Source organism: Lepisosteus platostomus, chromosome 6 (assembly GCF_059453375.1).
Source record: "Lepisosteus platostomus isolate fLepPlt1 chromosome 6, fLepPlt1.hap1, whole genome shotgun sequence".
In the NCBI taxonomy this organism is placed as follows: domain Eukaryota; kingdom Metazoa; phylum Chordata; class Actinopteri; order Semionotiformes; family Lepisosteidae; genus Lepisosteus; species Lepisosteus platostomus.
In genome coordinates this window covers 39,683,166-39,709,223 of record NC_142616.1, presented here as the reverse complement: position 1 = coordinate 39,709,223, position 26,058 = coordinate 39,683,166, and the positions used below count along the sequence as shown (strand labels likewise).

Sequence of the window (26,058 nt, the reverse complement as noted above, 5' to 3'; positions counted from 1 at the left end):
TTTGGTTCTGTTATATTGATATTTCGAATGATTTCATTAATTATCACTGTTACAGTTACTGGCTGCATTAATGATCCCAAAATCATCTGAGTCCGTACAATTTAACACAGGTGGAAGCTAATTAGCATGTTGAATAATCTGGAAGGCAATCAGTAACACTGGAACTAATTTACATTTGCCATTGCAAAGGGGTGTGTATTCTTATCCAATCCATTTTTTCTAGTCTTTCATTTACAATTACTTTTCAGAATGTTTGAGTGTTGAATGTGTTTTACTTGGAAGTTGTTACAATGTGTAAATAAAGGTAAAATAAATTCCAATTTAACGTATCTAGATTTCAGGCTCTTAGTACACAATAGTACACAATACTAATTTCCACTTTGGAAAGGGTATGTAGAGTTTCTATAGGCACTGTACATGCACGTTCAACACCCTTCCAGAGTGAAGAGAAATACTATCCTGCATATTGCACTATACCTACAGTACCTGCAGGCGCAGAGTTGTAATCACTAACAGCAAGTTCAAGCTACCTGTATCTCAGCAGCCAGTAAGAACAATTAGGAGAATTGTCCCATCTATACTTTCCTGCCAACCGCATTACTACACAACACTAATTCCCTGACTTTTTTTGCTATTTGGTCTGTCTCTCCTATTAGGTAATACAACCCCCAGTCTAGGTCTTCTGGCCTCAGTCCACATTACACTGAATTCGATTTTTAAAACCATTTCCCCAGGCGTCCAGCTCACAAATAGTGACACACTATACAGTATGTGGGTGCTGGGTACAACTCAGCAAGCTGTAGTCTTGTCTGTGCTGCCGTCTCACTTTAAGGTTTGATCAACATCCTTGGCTCTGTTGTCAGAAGGAATATTTACTGTGCACACATCAATTTCTCCAGGCCCAGACGGTGTTCTTTTACTATGGCTAGAGCACAGCGCGACTAAAAAAATGGGAATATGCAAATCAACCTTACATCCTGGTCAGTATGGCAGCCCATCACAAGGTATGTACACAAACAAACTGGGACAACTCAGAAATACTGATTAAGCTTACCACAAAGTTCTTGAAAAGTGGGATGAATTCAGCATTCTATATAAAGCATCTTTATGGTTAATTTTAGTACTTAGAGCACAATGTAGGAAAACTGAGGAATAAAAAGACACAAAACACACACAAACACGTCAGGTACCAGATAAAAAATGGTTCTGCTCAGGGGATATATTTTTTCAGACAAGCTCTGCATATTCATACCTTGGATGAAAATACTGTGTTTATTAATTTATTAATATCCTCACTACTGTACACTCCCTGCTAAGATACAGACATTTCATAGTGCAGGCTGTCTCTCTAGAAAAATCCTCAACCAGACCTGTAAGTACTACAACAAACAGAGCTACTGTAAATCTAGACTTTCTATTACATTGGAAATGTTTTTCAACACATGTATCAAGTACTATAATAAGACCTACTGTAGCATGCAGTATAGCACAAAATATCATTTAGGCAGTTTAGCTTGTTTAATAACTTTTCAAGATCTTTAATAATCTTTTGATAGACACTTTGATACGTTTCAAAATAAAGTTTTATTACACTTTTTTTGCTAATTGGGAGTTAATGTACAATCTATTGGTTCAATTCCTTGTTCATGGCATGTGACAAAACACGTTTTGAATACAATGGATTCACTGAAAACCAGTGCAACATTCTTTACTTAATTTAAGTTCTCCAAGTAAACATAATGCAAACATCTTTCACACTTGTTTAGATTGCTTCAACACAAAACACAAAATCAAGTTGGAAACCTGTCAGATTTCAATCTCGTCGGCCAATGAACGTTTTTAAAAAGCTGCATTCACTTTATATATGTCAGCATTAGACATTTTAAAAGGAGAAATTCTAAAAACAAAATGTTAAAAAGGTTTTAAAAGGAATGTGGTAACGAAAACACTTTTACTTCAAGCCCTGCAGCTCAGACTCAACTGACCTCAAACTGCAATCTAGTAGCTCCTGCCCGGTGTTTGTGACATATTAATAAGACCTTGCAGGATGTATAACACAGTCTACTGAACTGAATGGCCAGAGCTACTCTATCTCATCATACAGATTGCAATTCAAACACTGGGATGAAAAGTATTTCAAGATAAATACTTTGGATAAAGTGTCTGCAGGAACAGTGGCATAAGCAATCGGATTCTGTACACGTTACAAGTGAAATACTTCAAGACAAAGAGTCACAAAACATTAAGTGCAGAGGTCTAAAACTGGTCATTCCAAGCATGTTTCACTTGCTTTATCATAGGACCCACTTAGCAAACACAGTAACCAAGCAACAGCGAAGAACAAAATAGGGAGTACCCTCCAGTTGTAAGACGGTATGTGAGGGGAGGGGGGCAATTTAAAAAAATGGGAAGAGAGTCCAAGGAATCAAAACAGAATAGTCTCATTTTCCTATTATTTAAATATAGTTAATAATTGTTTTGAAAAAAAAAACTTTGGGCATTTGCATGCACTGCTTACACTTTCTCCTGTAAGCACCCTACTGCCATATCACATTTAAAACTATTACATGATGCATTATGTTATGGGAAGCTATATACCATATCAGGTCTTGTTTGACCAGCTTAAGCTGAGCCCGGAAAGCATTCAGTACACAATCCAAACGCAGGACTACGATTTATATTATTTCAACAACTGAACTGTTGTGATAATAATTCACGTTGCAAAGGAAAAAGAAGAGCCGTATGCAAATAAACAAACTGTGCAGAAACTACAAGGAAAGATAGCATTTTCTATTGTTTGTTTTTCAGCTATAGAAACAGAAGGCAAACAAAAAAAACTGTGCGAGACTCCAAGGTGAAACAAACACTGAACCAAAAGTACTGTGGTGCACATTACAAGGCCACACGAGACGATTGTCTTGAAAATCCTAAACAAAGTTAACCTGAAAAATGCTGAAAAATAACATTTATGTTGAAATTTACAATACAGTCAGGATTAATATCCTTTACAAAGACTTAGAGTTGAGATTTTAGAGTAGGCATGTAAAATACTAGAAATTAGGTTAACTTAACACAATAAATAATGGGCTTCTGTTATAAGATTTAGAGGAAACGCTAATCAGAAACAAAAGGAAAAGACCCTGGGAATTGTGGACAAACAAATACTGCAGAAGAAAATAGCCTGAATCAGCACCACTTTAAGTCCTAGAGAAGCAAAAGTAAATCTGACCGTGCGATACATTGAAAATGGCTTATCTGCTGACAAAAAAAAGTAAAGTAAGGTACAAGCATGAAAGTATGCTGAGGCTGATAAATATACCTGATTTAATCCTGTCTTAATAGGGTTGTATTGTACATAAACAAGCTGAATGGTCTGCCTTTTAATTTCGAAGATGCATATTTTTTTAAACATGGCAGAGCCACAGGGTCTGTACTACTTTTCACTGCAGGTAGCAGGATCAATTTTTAATTATTCCTACACAGTTTCGCACAGAAAAGGAGAAAGTGTTTGCCCTCATTAGGTTACAGCTACTGCACTAAAACACGTTAAAATTCCTTTCATCTATATCATTTCAATTATTCTAAAACATGAGTATCAATTTAGAGACATCGTCAACATCATCGTCATTGTTTTCAATAACCATTTATCCGATTCAGGGTCACAGTGGCCTGAAGTCTATCCCAGGAGTCATTGGGTGAAAGACAGAACACACCCTGGATGGGACACTAGTCCAACGCAGGGAGATGCCAATATTAATGTTAAACCTACAGGAAAACATATTTCGGTGAAACTTTTCATCATTCATAAAAATTGCAATCTGTACAAATTCTGCAGCGCTGGACACAATCATTAAACTGAAAGCGCCAGCCAAGTTCACCATACTTCTACATGTGTTCAGTGCACAATGTAACAGGTTGTACATACACTGACGTAAGCATTGCTATCTCGTAATTACAAGAAAATTCGTTATCTCATAATTACGAGATAAGGGAGCATTTTTTTCCCTTAGTGGCAGCAATGCGCTTCCGTAGTTTAGCAACTGCCTTAAGAAAAAGATATACCTGTAGCATTGTCATAGAGCTAATGAGTCATGCTTTACAAAACTACTGCTGTACATCTAATATTAATCACTGAAAAAATAGCATAACAAAAAACAGAATCTTTAATAATTTCTTATTTTGATTAATTTGTACTATTATTGGTATGAGAACTAATGGGACACATACAGTTTCAAAATACAATACACAACATGTTTACGCAAAGAATAAGCAGAAATGATTATCTACAATGATAAGAAACCACAGAATCTTAAAATGTTTGTGTATTCAATTTTAGGCTTCATATTTCGAGCAGCCGATTGTAATTGTTTTAACAACAATATTGTAAAATTTAGTTACATAAAATTTCATTGTGTCATGTAGTTTAATTAAATGAAAGACACAATAGATTTACTAAACAGAAAAATAACCATATGACAATTATGACAAAATAACCTGATTCAACTATTAAATATCGTTTGGTCATACAGTCCAAGAAACTTTTAAAACACAAAAGTGTACTTAAGAGCCTGTGACTTTTTTCATTCTACTGTATGTACAGTATGCATAAGATCCTAGGTGCATAACAAGGTTTTTATAAAGGACTTCAGAGACAAAAAATATATTGCGTGCTATACAAGGCTTGTAGGATTGTATTCAGAAAAAAACTATTAAAAGTAAAATATAATAATTGGAAGGGTCTTGAGTGAATTATTATTAACAATAATAATAACAACAATAAGAAGAAGTTAAATGTTTACTGACATGTAAATATAGCTTAACAAACCAAGTATAATCTATCTGACAAGATCTTTAAATTTAAGGGGGGTATTGATACATCCAGAAGCAAAGACAGATGGACATGGATTACCAGACCCTAACAAAAACTGTAACTTTGTCATGATTAATACAACCTCATCCCAGGTACTGTTCGTCGGTAGGCGTAGCTGTACTGTATGCTAGATCACTTTCCTGCAATGTCAAGATACCTCTAAAAACGCTCAACTTAAAACTTTGTTTTATCCTGCCAGCCTGGAGTAAATATCCCCTTCTATTTTCACACCAGATTACTAATTTAAGTTTAGACTTGGCAGATCTTCATTTATATTTAACGTACAACTGTAATGGGAATACATGGCTAAATTTGTGAAAGTTACTTTCCCCAGAATAGTAGTTTTAACTATTTAAGAGCCTAGGAACACGGTATCCAGCTGTGGAAAACTAACAAAATAAAAATATACGGATAAACTTGGAGTTGCTCAGCTGTCAATGTCTTTAACACGTTTTTGTATAACAGCGTCTATTTCAAGCCGCTGAAACTTCATAACGAACTTGAGCATGCGTTTAAACTACTTTGCCTGATGGAAAAATAAAACTCCGTTCTATGTTAAATTGTGGTTCTTCTCAATGCATATCACCCACGTTGTTTGGACCGCACTACAGTACATGCAACATCAGCTGTCGACACCCTCGATTCTTTACGAGGTTTATTAAGCAGAATCCTGAAGTTTTTCTTTTGCGTGTAAACCAGTCGTTTCGCTTTGCGGTGATCAACGGTACTGCACTGATCTGTAAGGTTACTACATTACGCCAGTTTCCACTTAATACGCTAACATTTTTCAGCCTAGGGGGTTTAAGTTCATATCCTCAAAACAAAATAATAACGAAAATACCACGTAAACAGATTGACACGATTTACCAACAGTCCACAACCTTTCGTCACTATAACCTACCGTATAACAGCACTGTGATGCGAATACCGGCTGCAGCTGAAGCATGCTGAAGACAAGAATAAGGCCCTTAAGCCCTACTGTATTTTACCAACTCGTTTTGACACTATAACTGTACTGATACAAGTTCCCGATCTCTGCGACCAACGGAGTAGATGGCAGTTTCAGCTCTTACCTTATAAACAAGCTCTCTTTGCATCATCTCTGGTGTGTTTAACTAAAGATACCCCCCGTTCCTGTCGTTTCCGTCCTTGAAGAAGCTTAAAGTGAACACACCGACATGCTCACACTGCAGCTCCCAGCTGCAGAAGAAAGCCCAGCTCTCTTTTACGTCCGCACATGCGGCTTGTACTTCCTCGATTTGTGAGAGGCAAATAAGTGGCGCTGTTTCACCTTACGTGTTCATCTGGTTAAACTTATGTTCCAGCATTCATTCAGTGGACCTCAGTATCTCTTCTGCGCTAGGTCGTATTCAAAAATGATTGACACGGTTAATGAAAACAATAACAATAGTGGCTGATTCGAAGTTTATTAATTCCCAATATCTATATTCTATCCGTGAGGTTTGTTTTCCAACTGTGTAAGTTTTGTACAGTATGTATATTTAATTTTGAAAACCTCGGCCTGTAGGAGCTGTCTTAAAATGCAGATTTTTGCATATCGATATTTTATACTGTACATTCTGACATTGTGTTGTTGGTATTGCCCTGCTATTCTTTGTCACTCTTATCTGTATGCATTTGTCCTGAAGAAAGCTTTGTCAAATGATATACAGTAGCTCAGCACCAATTAGTGTGTAATACTCTATTAGCAATTGTGATTTATTATTAACAATAATATCATAAAAATTGTCAAATGGGTACAGGCAAATGATAAGTTCACTTCAATCACAATAAACACCACGCTCATGTGCAATAATACACATAATATACAGTACACTTGTTCTATAGCCTCCCTGATCCCCTGCAGTGCCTTTGTCTTCTGGTGAAAGGGAAAAGGATTGGTTGCTATTAGCAACCAAGAGTTGTTGGTGTTGTCAGAGCCAAAAAGAGATCTAACTGAACTATTTTTCTGTCTTTCACGCTTGCTTTCTTTGTTTTTTTTCTGCATAAACGCAGAGGCAAGATGGCTGTGGCGATCATGAAAAGACCAAATTCCCACGCGGGGATCCCGTCCAAACTTCCTGACATACCGCATCCCCTGGCAAGACTCGGGGACCCCAGCTCTTTCTCTGTGGATGGAATCTCCACTCGGGCTGGGAGGAATGTGAAGTCTGCCTCCTGGGACCAGCCTCAGAGAAGCTGTCGTGGGGAAGCTGACAAATCGTCACCCAGAGAAGGACGGTTTCACCCCTCATTGGAAGAAACAGTGAAAAGGCATAAATTTAACAAACTGGACACCTGGAAAAAGGTGGACTATTGGATAAACCTGGGTGGGTTTTTCATATTTCGTAGTCTTGTTTCACCATACTGTAGATAGCATAACTGTTTTTTTTATTATTTTCAATTGCACAAGTTTAGTTTAAAACCTGTGAAAGCTTCATCAGAAGACAACCATCCTATCAGATGAGAGCAGTATCCTTATCTTTTCTGACTTCTTGTATGAATTTTAAAATATGTGTTGCAGGGATTTTTTAGTTTCTAAAAACTAGATGAACAAGACCCTTTTGGGGGGCATTGGGTGTAAAAAGACAGTTAATTTGACATTATCTCTCAATGTTGCTTCTTCACATTTAGGCAAGGCACATGGGGTAGTGGGGTCACAACCACAGAGTGGTTGTTTAGATGCAATTTGGACACCATTCTTATGTCATTGATCAAGATATTGCACACTCCATGAACAGTGCATGAACCTCAGCATAGGTGGTTAACCTGAAATGCTGTATCAGTATAAACTGGGATGGCCCATCTTCCTGTCAATGACATGTGTGTACTGTCAGTTCAATCAAAAGAGCTACAGTATAGTGATGATTTTAAGGCAGATGTCAAAGGCACTGATACACAGCCATGTCTATGTCCATGATACACAGCCTAAACAGGCTGTCTTCCAGTGTTGATGTCTATCCTGTGAATTAATTTTTCTGTTCTTTTTACATTTTGGTTTTGTGGTAGATGTGGGTGACTAACAACAAACTATACAGATGCAGTATGTAAAGTAGTTTGTTTCAGTGCTGTCCCTGTGTTCCTGTCCCTGTCCCAGTGCTGAGAGCTAGCACTTGAATTCTGAAGAAAATCTGTTATGCTTAGGCGACAGAAAAATGCCGGATCACGCACATATGTCTGAAGATGAAAGACAAACCTCTTTTCGGCCTGCAACCCAGATTCAGCTTCGGACTGATGAGGTAAGGACAAGACAAGGGTGTGAAGCAATCCATTGTTCATTCTGTTTCATGTTGCACAACAGCATGTTCTGTTAATTCCTGCCTTTCAGTGCTTGGTTTCTGTTCATGGCATATTTTACATGATCCTGGTATTTGGTGTACAGTTGTAGGTATGTAAATAATTGTCCTTCTTTCAACAGACAGTGCTACAGTAAATACAGTAGAGTCATTCAGGCTGAGAATATGTCTTCTGATCAATCAATAATCTCAAACAGGAAGACAATATTATTGTAACTACAGGGTTTGGGTTATTTCATTTTCATTTTTTTTTATCATTGCCAAATGATAATAATCATCCTTTATTCCTTCATTTGTAAGAGATCACCCTTGACTAAAGCATTTTTAGCACAACGCAGCTGATCTGATTAGGATTTTTCCATTTCCATGTATGAGATCTGATTTTTTGAGAGTAGCAATTTAACAGTGTTAAAAAAACAAGAGATCGGGGCTTGAAATGCTACATTTCATTTGAAATCATTCTAATGCTCTTGTGGTTTTTTTTTTCTTATCAGATTAAAGATTTTTTTTTAATTGACAAGGAGTATAAAGCCACAAAATAGCTTAATTAAGTGAATACCTTTTGAATTTGCTTTAAACGGATAATTCATTTATTGTGCTTTTCTCTAAAGCTTGAGCTCCTTCTTTGTGAGAAGATTAAATCGGGTAATTTTTATTCTTTGAAAAGACTGTTCCTTTCCAATGATCCAACAGGCAGAGGAAATGTATCCAGGTACCTCATTTTTTATTGTTATCTCTATATGTGTACTTAGTCTTGCACATTGTGAATGTTTTCAAATGCAGAATGTGACCTGAAGTTACCTCTTTTAAAGTATTCAAAATCTATATCTGCATGCATTTTAATTTATACAAAATGAAATTTGAATTGTTGAATTTACATTTGGAATGCTACTGGATGTCAATCTATGCATTACAGGGATGCTCTTCTCATCATCGTCACAAAATATTTGGGAAGATTTATCAGTGGAAAAGAATTTTCCTCTCTTTTATCCAGGTGAGGTCATGCAAAATTAAAGGAATATACTGCTTATTATCTACAGTATGAATTGGCTTCATTAATCTGTTATCCTCTCCACTGATAGCTGATGTGTGGTGAGCATACTGGTGCACTATGTCTACTGTTGCATCCAGGTGGGTGTTACACATTGGTAAAGCACTTTGAGTGGAGTTTCCAGAAAAGCGCTACATACTGTGAGTGTGAGGAATTATTGTTATACTACATTAATTGTACAACTAATATACACATTACTTGAAATCAAAAGTTTTTTTTTTTTGCATTTTGGGGTATTAAACATCAAGAAACCAGGATGAATTTGGCACTAAAGTATCAGAAAAAAAAACACAGACATGTGGTGCACACCAGTACGTTTTTAGGCATGTTGTATGTGATATGTTTTTTCTTTTTATTTCAGATTAAACTTGACAGACAAAATCACCATCTCTGTTGAAACTTTTTGTCGCAGTTTGGGAAAGTGGTACAATGACAGCAAAGCAGATTGGAAGGATCCTATTAAAAGAAAACAAGACGATACAAAGAAAACTGCAACCCAGGCTCATTTGGCCCTAAAGAAATTATTGAGGGAAAGGTATTGTAATGCATGCATTGTTTGTATAACAGAACTGAATTTCAGTTATTTCCCACAGCATGAAAGTATATTTTAAGCTATTTCTATGGTGTGATAACACTGTTTATTTTAAATACAGATCATCTGGTCTATCCCAGTTTTACATCATTAACAGTAGATGCAAGAGTTAAAGGAGAGATAAATGTTTTGTCTTTCAAAGGAAATTTGATCATCCTTCTGTCCGTTATCAATATGGTTGTCCTGGTGAGGTGTTGCAGCCTAGAAACACAAGACTCTCAAATCTCAAATTCACAGAGAAGGAGAATTTAAAATGGCCGATAAAACCAAGCCAGCATGTCTGTAGAAGAGGGAAGAAATCAGAGTGCCAGGACAAAACCCACATGAAAAAGGGTGAACTGCATCCAAAAGGCACCTCATCATGGAACCAAAACCCCTGCCCCAAGAGCTGTGAGGCAGCAGCGCTGACCACTGTACTGTCACGCCATCCATAAAGGAGCATGAAAGGGATACGGTTTTTATAGCAGTATAATGTTATTTTATAGGGTATAATATGTCATAAACTGCAGATTAAAATAAAATTAAATTGGAAATATTTAGGACCAGCAGGCAAATAAGCAGATAGTGGCAGGCAGCCTGATTGAGACGGACTTTCATCCTGTTCTCTGAGCGCAACAATCCCCAGATCTCATTCCTTTGAAAACTGGTTGAACCAGTGGTGCCTGAAGGTCAATTCCAATCTTCTACTTTACTTTAACCTGAGCTGAAGGCAATCCTGTTTGAAGGGGCAGATTTTTCAGTCTTGTTGAATACATATTACAGTATATCCTGTTCTTAATTGTACACTAGTTGCTGCTGTGACATACCTAACATGCTAGCCTATGGAGGTTACTGCCATTTTGGCCATTAGGTGTTATATGCTTGGTTTAAGACTGCACACTTTAATCATCTCAGTTATTAGTTCAGCAGCTGTACTGTGAGATTTTACAAACAAAGAGGTTATGAGAGTCACTAATCAAGGAAAACAAATTAATGATTAGGAGGTACAGCACCTAGCTCACAACTTAGCTTAGCCTCAAAGTTTTGCTGAGTAAGTGTTTCAGCCTCGGGGTGAGATGTGAAACTGAGCTCCTATGATAAGTGACACCAGCAGCAATTTGTTCATGTACAACTCACTCTAGAGTCTCTATGGAGCACTTTGTCTCACAGCATCTTTTGATGGTTCATTTTTGTGGAAGTTTGATTGGCTTTATTGGCTAGAAAAAAGTTTTGCCAAAGCACTTAGACATGTTCTGGTACTAATCCCTTAACAACAAGTCATCCTATTTCCCTACTTCCCCTCTGTACAGTATATCCCATCAATCCCTCACTGCTTGTTATCTGTCCCCCAGCAGGATTCTATCTGTCCCAGTCATCACTGTAAGCATTCTTTCTGAGCAGTCTGACAGCTCTGGTGCATTTTGCATTCCTTCTGTCCAGAAAATGCCTCGATATACAGCAAAAAACTGGTTGTTTAGGCAAAAACTACCTTTTTAAATAATGAATATAATATTCACATAAAACATTCCTGCAATGCCAGTTTCAATTTAATATTTCTTTATATGCCTTATGTTCAGTTATACAGGCTCTCTGTTCTTAATATACAGTATTTATACCTGCCTACAGTACTTACAAGCCTGCTTACCTGTGCAACCAACATGTGCTTAACTGAATAACAAAATACTCTAATACATATATTTGTGCTTACTGTGCACATTAACTAAAAATTTGTTTGCTAAATGCCAAAGTGAAAATAAATACATTACAAATTAAAGCAATCTAATAAAACTGGAAATCTTGGACTTCACATAACTTGGGGAAATATGCACTCCATTACACGATCAGTGCCAAATCAAGACTACAGTCTAATTTATATTAATGCATAGTGGGAGTAAAGTCTAATGAACATTGAACATTCTGATAACCTCTTTGAATAAGAGCCAGGTCACTTACTCAATGTACTGTGAGTTGCCTGTTTATCAGCCCACTTCTCATCTTGAATAACTAATCTGTCCAGATTGGCCAAGACTAGAACAATGGCATTTAGTTAGGGTACAAAACCTCAGAACCCATTTTGCTGGTGTCCCTTTTCGTGCCATGCAAACATTTGAACAAACAGTTAAGAGCACACTGTGTTTCGAAACAGAAGCTTAGCCAATGTACTGTACCAAAAAGCTTTTTACAACCAAATGTGTGTTGCTTAAGGGGAAAGTCACGCTGTTTTTAACTGAGTTAATATAACAGTTTGACCTGTTCTTTGGTCTTATAGGGTTTAAATACATTGCAAAATGTTATGTATGTGTGCAAAAAAGTTATTGAAACTACCATTTTTTGTTTGTTGCTTGAATATTGTTCTTAATTAAATACCAGTGCTTTAGCCTAAAGCTTCGTCCATAAAAACTATCTGGGCAACTGTACAAAAACTGAGATCTCTTCACTGACAAGCTACTGATACTGAATTCCGAATAATGATGAATATTAGCAATGCATCCTGCAGTCTAGGGGGGGGGGGGGGGGGGGGACTCATAACCATTATCTATGCTAGCTTTTAAATAATCCTAAAAACATGCTTCTAAATTATCCTAAATTACTTTACAGTATATTCCTTATGCAACAGGAAGAGCATTACCATTTTATTTTTAAAACTGGCAATCACCAATGCATTACTATTTTCTCACTTTTTATATAGTGTATGAATTTAATTTCTCTTCATATTATATAACTATTGCATAGATCTAGTTCTTTATTGTTATGATCTTATTAAACAGTCTTTAATAATTTGTACTGTATGATATCAAACGGTGATTGCACTGCAGTTCCAGCATTGAACTCACTGGACAAAATAGCCACTGAGAGTCAATGATAGCAATCTGTTACTCTCTCACCTCAGGCCCTTAGAAATTCGCAGTCTATTTGATCAGAAGGAGGAGGATCTATTGCACCCATCAGACATGAGGAGAGTTCTCTGTCAGCTGGGAATAGTAACAAACAGTACGGAGTTTGAGAGACTCTGGAAAAGGTAGCAACGTGACTTCAAATGACTACATTTCTGATGCAATTTCTTCTTTCATTCTTTCATTGGCTTGGAAAGGCCAGCTTTAACAAAATAAATATGCATTTGATTGTTTACCTACAGTGCTTCCCAAAATAAATGGAATAAATAATAAGTGCTTCCCAAAATAAATGGAAGATCAAAGTGTGAGAAATATGCTGTTAGAAACCGAAGTCAGAAATCCACAAGGCAGTATTGTTTTCTTTCTCTTAAATCTTACACTAAATTGTAGCGGGAAAAGCGGGTGTATATTCACTGGCAATAGCATCTTACCCATTTACAGTATGTCAGAATATAATGAATCATTGTATTGATGTGATAATTACTTAGACCACAAAAATGATACTTCACACTGTAGCTTCATCAGACTGAACTAATGAAATATGTATCTATGGTGTGGGGTTTAAAGTTTCATCACTTTATAAGAAAACTAGATTCAACTATTCTTCACACCATCTTTGTTGCTCAGCATTTTCTCCTAACTACACAAATACTGCTCCATCAAGGTATGACAGAGAAGGAAAGCTTGCTGTCAATGTCGAGAACCTGATGAGGATTTTAGGGTTTGAAGCTCCAAGCCCTGCCGAGGAACGAAGGCAAAGTCTTCTGGCAGTCCTTAACAGAGTATCCACCACACCTCTGCCCCAGGGCAAGCCAAGTAAGAAATTCATTACTCTGGAATCCAACAGGCACATAGAAGCAATCAATTAAGAGTAAGCAGTTCATTTAGTGGATATCTAATGCCACATCAGGGTTTTTTATCTTTAACAGCAGAAGAAAATGTGCATTAAATATTAACACAGTTTACTTGTGTATTGTCAATTACAGTTACTGCACTGAATTTATTTTAGTGAATGGTGCGCTCAGACCAGAGTTGGCCTTAGTATAGATATTATTTATGGGCTGCTTGGAGAGAGGCACAATCTGAAAGATTACGTTCCTTAGTTTGCTTGTAGCAAATTTCACACTCAAAATGTTAAGTGAAATATTAGGGTAAGGCTAAAGTAAATGTGTAACTTATCTAATGGACCACCAGAGAGGCTCCACAGGAGGGGAGTTCTTTCAGCACATTCCCCTTGTACAGCATATCCACATACAGTGCAGTACTTCTGCTACCATATTACAGGGGCATGAATATCCTTCATTTGGGTTACTTTCTGGCCCATTCCTGCATGTGGAATCTATTGTCAAAATTGAAGTTCTGATCTCAGAGAGCTTACTTCAACATGCCAAACAGACAAGAAAGTGATGGTCTCAGAATTGTAAGCGTCTAAATGCTTCATAGTGCAAATCGGCAACACATGTGCTGACAGCTGCAACGCCGTGCAATTCAGGAGCTTGGTTTACCTGTTACCCACACACCATGAAGTCTGGAGCTCACATAACAGTGAAGCTTCTTTGTTTGATAATTCAACCCTTCTAGATTAACAGCCAGCACACAGACAAATCTGAACCCTAGGTTTCCTGTAGTGTGTTCTTCTGCAATTCTTCCCCATTTTAAATTTTACATGATTCTAATAAAAACTAAATGAGATTGCAGTTGAAAAAATATTAATTTCACTCTTCCTTTAATGATTTGATAACACTGACTTATACCTGGTTTATGTGCTATAGAGTAACCCAAATGTACTTGAATTTGATGTTGAGCACATATACTGTAGCTTACATAAGTGTATAATGGATATATCATGCCATAAAGTAAATGTCTTGGACGCATTTGTATCATTACTTTTGATTATTATATACATTATATACATGTACTGTATATATACTGTGTATGTTATTATTATATACTGTACATGTAGAAGCTGTAGGTACATCTATTTTGTATTATAACCTTAACAGCTGTAGAAGATGTAAGTCTATTCTTATGGTTTATGAAGAAAAGCATAAAATATCTTTGAGCCAAGTTCTTATCACTGATGTAAGGGCTTTACACCAAAGAAAGAGAGAGCAAAAGTATGGACAACAGCAGAATGTGAAACATTGGGTTTAAAATCAAGAGCATCAAAGCTCTTCAGATTTAAAATTTTATAATGCAGAGGCTTCAGAAAAAAGATCTTCAAAGTCCCTGCAGGAGAGGAATCTTTCACTGAATGTGGAGAAGTGGCTTAAGGAAAAACTCACTGAGGGATTCAAGGACATGATGGTGGAGTTTCAGCGCTTTGATCTGAAGACCTCAGGCAAAGTAAGACTGCTTCTGCCTCCTAGTTCACCTTTTACAGAAGTAGCCTCATGATCTGAAGATTTTTAGTCCTTTCTGTCATTGTGTTTCCATTGCTTTTGTCTTTCAAATGTGTGAAAAGACTGGTTTCTTGTTCGACTTATAGGATTTCAGCTTGTTGCATCTCCAGGTTTTAAAACCACTAGTGTGTGTCTGTAATGCACTTCTGTTTAATGTGGCACTTTTGATCCAGAAACGTCAGATGAAAAACTGTCTACTGTATACTGTATCTTTCTCTCTGACATAACAATAATGTGATTAATTGTCTTCACATTTCCTTATCTGCCTACTGTATATCACCGTTATACTGTACAGTACCTACAGTATAAGAACAGGCCAAGTATTCTCCTTGTATCCATCTGATTCTGATTTGACTAAGGTTTCATTGATGATCTTTGAATTTTTCATCAATGCTAATTCCTCCTTTAAATACTGGGAAGGCATGAATCAAGAATACTCTCAAATATCTACCGCATTTACACCTTTGTTTGAGCAGGTGTCCAGAGAAGACTTTTTACAGGTTTTGAGAAGGTTCCAACTCCCACTGAAAAAGGAGCAGCTCAGTCTCTTCCTAGCACGCTGTGGGCTGGATGATATGTCCCCTGATGTTGACTACAGAGCCTTTCTCCTGCGTTACCAGGATAGAAGTGAGAAAGGAATGATGCACAGGGTACTTGTGCATCCCAGTCACAGGTGAGGCCCAGGCTTCAGAAATCCCATTCTCAGGTGCTAGAGCCCTACAAAACGTAAAAGATTATTTAAATTACATAGGAAGAGTGATTGTTTTGATCAATTCAGGGCATACGTAATTGAACTCAATCATGAGGCTTGCAGCCTGATAATAATAAAAGAATAGAATCTATGGTCATCTATGATCAGATTAGAATCTGGAATAGGTTGTTACTTTGCCATGGCATAAACAGGACCTAAACCGATAAATTAGCACATACAGTAATTCTGACTGGGAACCATTTTAAATCTTGAAATCCTGATTCGTATGCATTTATCTGTTGTAAATGGAATCAGGAGAAATTCTCTGGAGCTCCACCAACTAACACTCTGGGATTAAGAGAAGTTTGAATATCAACAAAGTAATTTGCCTGAAGTGAACATTTTAATGATCATCTAGTGAATACACTGTACAGTATATGCTTTTTTTTTTCAAACTGACATACTCTTTTTTTAAAGAATGTGTGCAATACAGCACAGCATTGTGCAAGTCTTTGATTTCAGTTAGGTTCTACAATTCAAAGTTTACTCTTTAAAATAAATAGATACTAATTATCTATCTCATCCTGGCCAAATTTCCCATTGGCCCTTACCAATCATGGCCTCCTAATAATCCCCCTCTATGAATTGGCTACATTACTCTGCTCTCCTCCCCACTGATAGCTGGTGTGTGGTGAGCGTTCTGGCGCACTATGGCTGCCGTCGCATCATCCAGGTGGATGCTGCACACTAGTGGTGGTGGAGGGGAGTCCCCATTACCTGTAAAGCGCTTTAAGTGGAGTGTCCAGAAAAGCGCTATATAAGTGTAAGCAATTATTATTAATAATTATTATTATTATTAATTAAATATTTTCAATAACTTGCATGTTGATATTGATTAACAAGATTTGGAGAGCAACAATCCATATAAACCAAGGTGAATACTGCAATTATGTGATACTACTGCCATCTACTGTTTTAATAATGGCACAGCTCCAGAAGATAATTCTACAGATTTAACCGAACTGTACATTTCATACATGTGGAATTTTAAATAATTATTATTTTTTTAAAAACACATTTTAGATTGTTTGGTCTTGGTTAACATCTGGTCAGTGGTTTAAATGCAGTGCTGGAGTGAGAGTTATCTTTCATTATATGTTAATGGACACATACTGTACTCTAAGTTCATTGGAAACCTGTAAGATATACTAGGAGTTGAAAAAGATATGTCTGCCCATATCAGGATACTGTCAGTTGAGCTGGCAGTAGGGTTGATTTATTAAGCGATGGTGAATGTCCACAATTCTCCCTTCAGCTCCAGAGCAAACCTGAAGGAACATCCTGTCTGTAAGCTTGAGATTCAGCGTTGTTTCTCTACCAAACAATTGTGTTTTCCATTGTTCACTATGGTGAAAAATGTGATTGCTGCTTGCTTTTTTACAGAACTGCATATAGTGTAAGCACAATAGACAAGATAATCTTCCTGTGTCCTATTCCAGTGTGTATTTCAAACAATAGTTGTTCTACCCTTTAAATGCGAGACTAACTGAGTTAACTGTGTTCCCAGTTTATTTGTTTTAATTTTAGAAACAGTACATTGCCCTGTTTTTTTCTACATGAAATTATGACATGATAGACATTCATTTTAATGTACAGGTATATCATCCTTGCATAAGAAAGAATTTAAGAGGCTCTGCCCTCACATTAAGCAGTTACAAAGATATGTCCTGAACTATCACTGAAACAATTGTATGCACTGTTTTTAGTGCCTGGAATTATTTAAAGCTCCTGTTAAAACACTGAATTTACAATCACAGAAACTGTAATCAGAAATTGGAATACCATTTATGCACATAATTGGAAACATCTATCACCTGTAAAAGTAAGACTCATGGTTTTGATGGCTTCAATTGTAGTTGGACCAATAATATACAAATAAGAGTGGATTATATTTTCCAATAAGTACTCAATTAACTATTGTTGCAGTATGTCTTGTTATGTTTCTAAGACATGTGTTCTGCATTGTACAACACTAAAAGACATTTGCTATTATAAGTAGCAATTTGAATAGTTGTCACAGTGTGAACAGATAAAAGCAAATAAAATCTAAACATGTTTTGCCCTGTGGTAATTCTAAGCAATGACCTTTGTACTGCTTTGAATAAAATATTCAGTTCAGTCACATGATCCCACACAAAAATACTTTTTGCAAAACTTCAACAGAGGCACAGAATATACAATACATTAAACAAAATGCATACTCATGCAGTACGGTGCAGCACCACAACTACAATTGTGATTGGTGTTAAACTTTGTATTTGATGCAGGTTTAACCAAGCAAGGAGTCTCGGTGATCATTCCACACTCTCTGCTTTGGAGGCAAAGCTCTTAAACATTCTACAGACAGATTTTGTTTCTCTGCTAAGTGAATTTCAGTAAGTCTTTGTTATAGAATACTGTACTTCACAGGCATGTACATGTGTATAACTAAGGCTACCACATTTAATTATCTAATGCACATTTTGTAAGTTGAATCATTACTGTTTTATCATGATGAGGTGTAACAGATTACATTTTCTGATTAATAATTTTGATAACATTTTATATTTGTTTTTTAAAAAAGTGTAAAGCTTAACCACCAACCATATGACAATCTTTAAAGCTATTTTTTACTATTAACTGAAGGGAGAGATGCTTGAGAGCAACAATATATGTAGAGAACATTTATTAATGTAAGTCATAGCTGCCAGCTTGACATCACAACATAGCAGTTGTATGAGATTTCAGACTGATCTTGGTCTCACTAAATCATCTGTTTTCTTTAGAAAAATGGACACAGAAAAGCTGGATACTGTGAGTCAGCAGCAGTTTAGAGCAGCCATTGAGACAAGGTACTACAATATGTAATATATATTTTTATTAATTTTGTTTTTATATAATGAGTAAATATCTGTTTTATAATTACTATAGGCATGGAAAAATAATATTATCCAGTTGACATGAAAAGAACTAGAGATAATTACTATTACTATTACTATTACTATTACTATTACTATAACCTTCCCTTGTCCAAGCAGATTTTCAATGAAAATGACAGATGAAGAATTTGAATACCTGCTGGAGAAAGTTCCTCTTGACAAGCATGGAAACATAAGATATTTAGAATTTCTGAGTAAATGTGGTACAAGGTAAGAAAATGAGTTGTTTAACAGAAGGCTGTGAAACAAGAAAGAGTTTTAAATAAAAACAACAATCACATTTACAGTAGGAATACGGCAAAGCAGATGTTTTAAAGGGGCTGTGGAAAAACATGTATTACAAATCTTCTGGCACATTTTCATCGGCCCTGAGGATTGTAATGTTATTTTGTAATATGGCATGACCTCCTTTGAAATGTAATTTAGACAATAAAGTGGTTGGGAAGTCCCATTCATTCACCGTGCCTGCCCTTTTCTTTCCTTCCCAGTATTCACTAGTACGGTATGTATCCCTTCACCTCCCCTAGTTCCACCTCTAAAGTCCAAAAAGTCAGGATGTTATATATCAGGCAATCATGCTCAAGAGTGCTGTTATTTTCTTATATAACCATAGAATCATACTGTATAAAGCTGTGAGACATTGGCTGTATTTACTGAAATTAGTATTCATTCTGGAGTGATCTCATGAGAATAGGTGGTTATTAAGCATTAGGTCAATCACATGACAACAGTACTGTTCTTCAAGGTGTCTCTGCCCTTCAAGCAGCACTTTGGTCTCACAGTCCCTCAGCAGCAGGGGGCAGGGGGGCTGTATGTTCTCACAGCACCTGTCAATGGACAGAACCAAGACAGCAGGTAGGGGTTAGGGCAGACTGGGGGACAAATTAATTGCTAGAGGAAGTTTTGAAAATTTTCTTCCCTGCTATTCACCGTATGGGTTAGTTTGTTAACAAAACAGCTGTCCTGTGTTGATGACGACAATGTACTGTATATTAACTGTTCTGTGCTATATGGCAAAGAAAAAAATCTACTCATTTTGCAATTTACAGAAATATGGAGATTTTCTTAGATGATGGTAGAACTGTTGTAACCAATATCAGCAGGAAGCCAAAGACTGATCTGCTTCGGAAAAGCTGGAGAGAGAAAACCACAGACCAGGTTTCATGCACTTTCTCCAATGTACTTATATAATTCTTCTGCATGTAGCATTTGAAATTTTATTAACCTTTGTACATTGCACTCTTGGGGCAGCTAACAAAGATTATTAAGGACCTTGTGAAAAATAATGTCGAGGAAGTTGAAAGAGTCTTCAACAACCTGGATGAAATGAACACCAGAAGACTCTCTCGAGAAACTCTGTATCAGCTGTTGAAAAGGTATCAGGTTTAGTATATTATATTAAACTGTTTTAATAGAAAGGCAATTAGAGTATTACTTCTCACTATACAGTAGTTAACTTCTAAGCTGTTTATTTTTCAATATTGAAGTGCCACTTTGTTTTATGTTTGTTAATGTTCTGAGTTTGGATAAAAGATTAAATCTTTCTTTTGTTCTGTACTGTATGTACTGTATATAAAATAAACCTTTGTTTAGCTACAGAAATCAACTGAGAAAAACCCATCCCATTCCAGAGAGTTACCCATTCATATGATATGCCATTGTTCTAGAGAACTCTCATGAGCTCATGAGAGTAACAGCAGTGGCTCACCTGGGATATGAATCCATGACTTCTTAGTTATAAGTCCTTTTTATGCTAGAATACACTGTTTTTTGTAAAATACATACTGCATTTTAAATGTCGTTTAATAAATGCCTTTTTACTCAAAAGTCACACTGGAAAAATGTCCACAAGAAAAGAAAAAAGTTGTGAAAGTCCAAAAAATTGGATTCCTATTACAGTATGCAATGCAAGTTATAGTCATCGCCACCTTTTTTAAATTATTTCTTAATTTGAAAGCTTTATTTTTGTTCAGTTTTAACATACAACCCCACATCTCCAGAGAAGAGGTCGGGAAGCTCTGGGAGACTTTAATCATGAATCAAGATGGCACCCTTGATTTCCACCACTTTGTCCGCCACTTTGTTTTTTCTCTGTCCTCTGCATGCTATCCGAGTTCCAAAAGAGCCCCCCCAGTTAAAGGGGACAGTGACTTCCTGTTAAGATCCCGAAAACTCAACTCAGATACTGAAATAACAATGAGCCACCTTTGTGCAAAGGTACAGTACCGTTCATTCCAATACATCCCATAAACACTATATGTAAAAACAATCTGTGATTTCTGGTGTTTTGACTTCACACACTCTTATTGCAGGTTCAGCTCCAGCTTGATGACCTTCAGAAGCAGTTTCAAGAACTTGACCCAGTGGCCTCTGGAGCTGTGACTAAAGAGGAGTTTCAGGATGTGCTGACAGACTTCTGTCCAGAGTTAACAGACTCACAACATGAGGCGATTGCAAGGAAATTCAGCTGTGGGGACAACAGGTTCCCTTATTCCTTTGTTTAAATGCATTGCAGCAATAATAATCAAACGATTCACAGTACAACATGATAAATTGCAGAACGATTTACAGCTTTGACTGGAATGTCATTTTCTACAGGATGTTGAGACTTAAGACAGCAAACAAAACATTTTTTCTCTAACTTTCTTGTCAATTTCACTTTTTCTTAAATCTCTTCAATAATTTGTACTTTTACCTGTACTTTAGCAGTCAAACTAAAAATATCCCCTCTCTTTGCTATGTATTATTATAAAATTACAGAATCCAAAAGCGACATTTGAGATTAATTTTTGTTTGTCTGCCTTTCTTTACTTCAGAATTTCTTATGCAGATTTCTTACACCCATTTGAAGAACAAAAAAGGACATTGAGAACTGATCAATCCAAAGCTTTAACACAAAGGTCCGAAGGAAATCCCGCCATGTACAACGAGATCACCCTGAAGGGCCTGAGTGGCATCACCCAACAACTGCGTCAAAAGGTATTTTTCTTGGAACTAACTTTGTTCCTTTCTTACTGCTTAGGAAAAGAGATTACATACAGCTTTTGTTTATGAGATTCACATTTAAGAACAATTTTCAAAAGTGCATTAAGTGACACCTGATGGTTATTCCTTTTCTATGTTGGACATATGTTGAAAATGGCTTCAGACATGTTTATTTTATCAGGTGTTTATGTCCACCACCTGGTCTCTGAATCAATTAGTATTTCCCTGCTAAAGGTAAGCATTTTTGTGTTTGTGGTTCCAATATTCTTATGGATTCTGGCAATAATCCTATAGAATTATAGGATCAGATGACACACAGGGAAGGTACAGCCAGTCACTGTAGCCAGCAGCCATATCACTCTGCAACTCACAACTAGCAACCCACTGAAGCTAAGCAGGTGTAAGCCTGGTCAGCACCTGGATGGGAGAGCTCCTGGGAAAAACTAAGGTTGCTGCTAGAAGAGGTGTTAGTGGGGCCAGCGGGGGGCGCTCACCCTGAGGTCCATGTGGGTCCTAATGCCCCAGTATAGTGCCGGGGACACTATACTGTAAACAGGTGCTGTCCTTCGGATGAGACGTAAAACTGAGGTCCTGACTCTCTGTGGTCATTAAAAATCCCTGGGCGCTTCTCGAAAAAGAGTAGGGGTGTAACCCCGGTGTCCTGGCCAAATTTCCCATTGGCCCTTACCAATCATGGCCTCCTAATAATCCCCGTCTATGAATTGGCTTCATCATTCTGTTCTCCTCCCCACTGATAGCTGATGTGTGGTGAGCGTTCTGGCGCACTAAGGCTGCCATTGGTGGTGGTAGAGGGGAGTCCCCGTTATCTGTAAAGTGCTTTGAGTGGAGAATCCAGAAAAACGCTATATACAGTAAGTGTAAGCAAATATTATTATTACTGTTCACAGGAATCACTTCAGGATATCTGTAAGAATCCTTAAAGCTTTATGCCAGAAAATCGTGAAATGTGTTTACAAAATGATGTAGGATTTTATATTATGTGTGGGGGCTGATCATGGCATCCATGAAAACAACATTAATAGTAAATTCATTGGTTGTTAAATGAGCCTGTTTGTGTGTTAAAGCTGGGTGGAGACTGGAAGTCCCTTCAACAAGCTTGTAAGAAGCTGGACTGGAACAGCTCAGGATATCTTTCACTGTCGGAATTTCGATCTGTCCTGAAGTTTTGCAACACTGTCCTTGATGAAGAGGAATTTTATCGTCTCATGTCTGTTTTTGATAAAAATATTACTGGGAAAATTAACTACGCAAAGTTCATTGACTATGCCACAAAGAATAATGGTGCACCTCATGAAACAAACCCGAGGAGAAAAATACATTCCATATCCTAAGCCGTTAATGTTGTGTACACTTGAATTAATCTTTTAATGTTTCAGAACTGGATGTTACAGTGCTTTTGGTCCTGTATGTATGCATCACTAAAGTCATAAAAAGTAAAATGTTACTGATTTACACAATCAAATTTAAAAAATGTATAGAATATTTTTTATATTCTATTAAAAGTGAAATTTAAAAATTGAAATTTAAAGATATTCTATTCTATGCGTGTTTTTCTCCAATATTAGATAAAAACTATGCACTATGTTATGTCTTTGTGTATATTTGATTATGTATAGCCCCTTTTAAATAATGTGCATTTGTAACAGTAATATTTTGAATCCTTGTTAAAACAATGAATTTGCGGCGATACTAATGTACAACATAATGATTTCAATTTCAGTTACATATTTTCCATTCATTTGTTTTTTTAATAATAATTAATAGTAATTAATAATAGTTGAAATAGTTATAAGCAATAGTTAAATGCTTATTATTGAGTCTGTATCACAGGCAGATGAAAGCTGCCTGTTCCCTACAGGTTGCTGATTATCTAAGGAAGCTGAAATCTTTACCTGCCTCGGCTGCACATGTTGTGAAAGGTGATCAATCTCCCATTACCTGACAGTAAAGGGCAAGCTTCTCTCACAGGGACTCCACTCTTCCCTGCTCAAGTGAAATCATGCTTATTCAACACAAACTGCATTGTGTTCGTCTGCAAAATTTCCACACTGGATAAATGATGAATTACTTTTGGGTTTTGTTGTCTATATCAGAAGCATAACACTCGTTCCATAAACTGGTTGTACTTCTATGCAACAGCATTATATCATTTGATAATTTCTTGACAAGAAAGCATCAGGTTGTGCAGCATGATTCCCCCGCCACCACCAGATTCAAACTCCTTAGTCATGGAAATAGCGATGATGAAAAATTCATCACAAATTAAATTCTCTCTCAGTTTTAAACCAAAATGTTAGTAAAACAATAAAGTATCAGTTGATTATAAATATGACTGGATTTTTTTCAACTTGCTCTTTCATTTTTTTTCCTTTTGATTAGCCTGTACAGTATATGATTTAGCCAATCTTGGTCATTTAGTAGTTTTGTAGCTTAGTAAATCTAAGATTTTGTCCAGGTGTTTCTTAAAGGTCTTTAGGCCTCAGCTGCTGGGGAGTTTGCTGGGAAGCCTGTCTCTGGATACCCACAAAAATTAAAGTAAAGAGTTATTTCCTATTCTCTGGTAATTACTAATGTTATTCCAATTCTTCCTTCTATTCTCATTTCCTATTCCTAAATTAATATTCCATAGTATAATACCCATTCTCCTGGGATGCATCCATCTACTGTGTATCCCTTAAGATTTGTTTGTGATTTTGTGCATAGTCAGTGAAGGTAAAGCATGGCATGGCCATAAACCAGTCTTCTACTGTATAAACTTCCAGAGATATTACAAAATGTTTGAGGGGACATCATACCAGGTGGAAATTGACTTTCTCCAGAGGCGAGAAAGTGTTAAACATGTCTTGTGATGCATAAAAAGGAATAGAATACTTACATATACAGATTTACTATTATAATTAGCGGTATTGTTTCTAAAGCCATAAAATAAATGGAGAGAGAACTTTTAACTGGGGCAAAACAGTGAAAAAGATAGCAATGAGTGTTTAGAAAGAAAAGTGTTTATATTCTGGTAAAATCAAAAGAATTAAGACAAATTGAGATTCACGAGCTGAAAATAAATGCAATAATTGGGTGGATTTCAAGCACATACTGCAGCAGGATTATATAACTGTCCAGTTTTAAAAGAGATTTAAATGTTGCTTCCTCAATCATAATAATCAAGATAATTTACTCTTTAGGGATTGCGATCTTCCCAAGGAAGCTCATTAGCTTTTTTAATTACCTTACGTAACAACAGAATCTGGTGGTTTTTCTGACACTGAGCACTCCCCATTATCTAGTGAAAAAGCAGACAGAAATGTTATCTACCTGCTGGCAGGGCCAGTATACTGATTTCTATCGGGTGTAAGTATTAAATGGACTTTGCTCTAAATGCATTCCACTGAGTTTTTATGTTAATGCAGATGGCAGCATCCACAGCCATGGGGATCAATGTCTCCGCAAAGACAGTGAATGTTTTTGTACTGTTTGTTACTGAGATGGTAAGCTGAAGAAAAAGGATAATTTGAAATATTTAGATATTAGAAGGCATAATTTCAATTGACATCAGCCTTTTTCTCACCCAGTGTCCACCATCAATTTGCTTTCACACTCTTTTGGCAGAGTTTATAGTTATGTTAAACATATTTGCAATGGAATTGTGTTTTTTTTTCTGATTACTTTGACTTCCCTTGTTTTAAGAGGGTTTTCAAAATCAATAGCTTTATCATTAGTATGGCTTTACAACAGGGATTTCCTAGATTAACAGATTAAGTGAGTAAAACAGACCCTTTAGAAGTAGCAGGGATAGAGTAGGCTGCATTTTTTAAATAACAGCTGTATTTATTTTTATTAAAAATTACTTCAAATAACAGTTCATTTTTGAAATTACGTAAATAATATATACTGTACTTATTCACACACTACAGTGAAAAAGAGTATAATATGAATCTCAAAACGAATTGCTTATGGCTTTCGAAAAAAAAATATTTGTTGTTTAAAATTATACAAAATAAATTAACGGAACTGATTTATATGAGGATTTAATTAGTTAAATTAGTTTAAAACACAAAGCATGCCTTAATTCTAATGAAACATTATTTGCAATAACAATAAAAATGGATGGACCATGTCCCCCTGATCTCATTGCTCTTAGCATCTTTACTCTAAAAAGTACAAGTACATGTGGAAGGGTTTTGGAAAAAGGTACCTTTATTGAGACAACATGCCTCTTCAAGTATTTTATAGGAAGTCCACTAAGTGAAACTGAACCTCTGTGAATTTTTCAGAAAGCAGAATCCCACAATTTCCATAAGATGA

The 26,058-nt window shown here is 36.4% G+C and overlaps 2 protein-coding genes across 5 annotated transcripts in view; one reads left to right on the top strand and one right to left on the bottom strand.

Moving 5' to 3' along the window:
* Positions 1 to 6,121, bottom strand: part of gpam (glycerol-3-phosphate acyltransferase, mitochondrial) — a 31,215-nt gene extending 25,094 nt beyond the window's left edge. Inside the window, exons 1-2 of one of the 2 annotated variants that reach the window (XM_088635826.1) lie at positions 5,944 to 6,121; positions 1,055 to 1,145 (exon numbers count right to left, since the gene is read on the bottom strand). The gene's annotated coding sequence lies outside the window, so the exon portion shown is untranslated. The remainder of the gene's footprint in view (positions 1 to 1,054; positions 1,146 to 5,943) is intronic. The other variant, XM_088635825.1, reaches the window with a different exon arrangement.
* Positions 6,122 to 6,800: 679 nt separating this feature from the next.
* Positions 6,801 to 24,086, top strand: LOC148661697 (EF-hand calcium-binding domain-containing protein 6-like). 3 transcript variants are annotated; one of them, XM_088635822.1, is made up of 18 exons: positions 6,802 to 7,200; positions 8,015 to 8,109; positions 8,778 to 8,878; positions 9,083 to 9,160; positions 9,579 to 9,752; positions 12,679 to 12,807; positions 13,347 to 13,498; positions 14,883 to 15,028; positions 15,561 to 15,757; positions 18,103 to 18,210; positions 18,601 to 18,666; positions 18,853 to 18,963; positions 19,803 to 19,911; positions 20,005 to 20,129; positions 20,727 to 20,970; positions 21,066 to 21,235; positions 21,570 to 21,732; positions 22,824 to 24,086. In XM_088635822.1, exons 1-18 carry the CDS (start codon positions 6,894 to 6,896, stop codon positions 23,088 to 23,090), a joined length of 2,742 nt encoding a protein of 913 aa, XP_088491948.1. In that variant the 5' UTR covers positions 6,802 to 6,893; the 3' UTR covers positions 23,091 to 24,086. The 3 variants fall into 3 exon arrangements, with proteins under 3 accessions (XP_088491950.1, XP_088491948.1, XP_088491949.1); XM_088635824.1 differs by lacking the exon at positions 22,824 to 24,086 and having other exon boundaries at positions 6,801 to 7,200; positions 21,066 to 21,222; positions 21,570 to 21,674; XM_088635823.1 differs by lacking the exon at positions 12,679 to 12,807.
* The last annotated feature ends 1,972 nt before the right edge of the window (positions 24,087 to 26,058 follow it).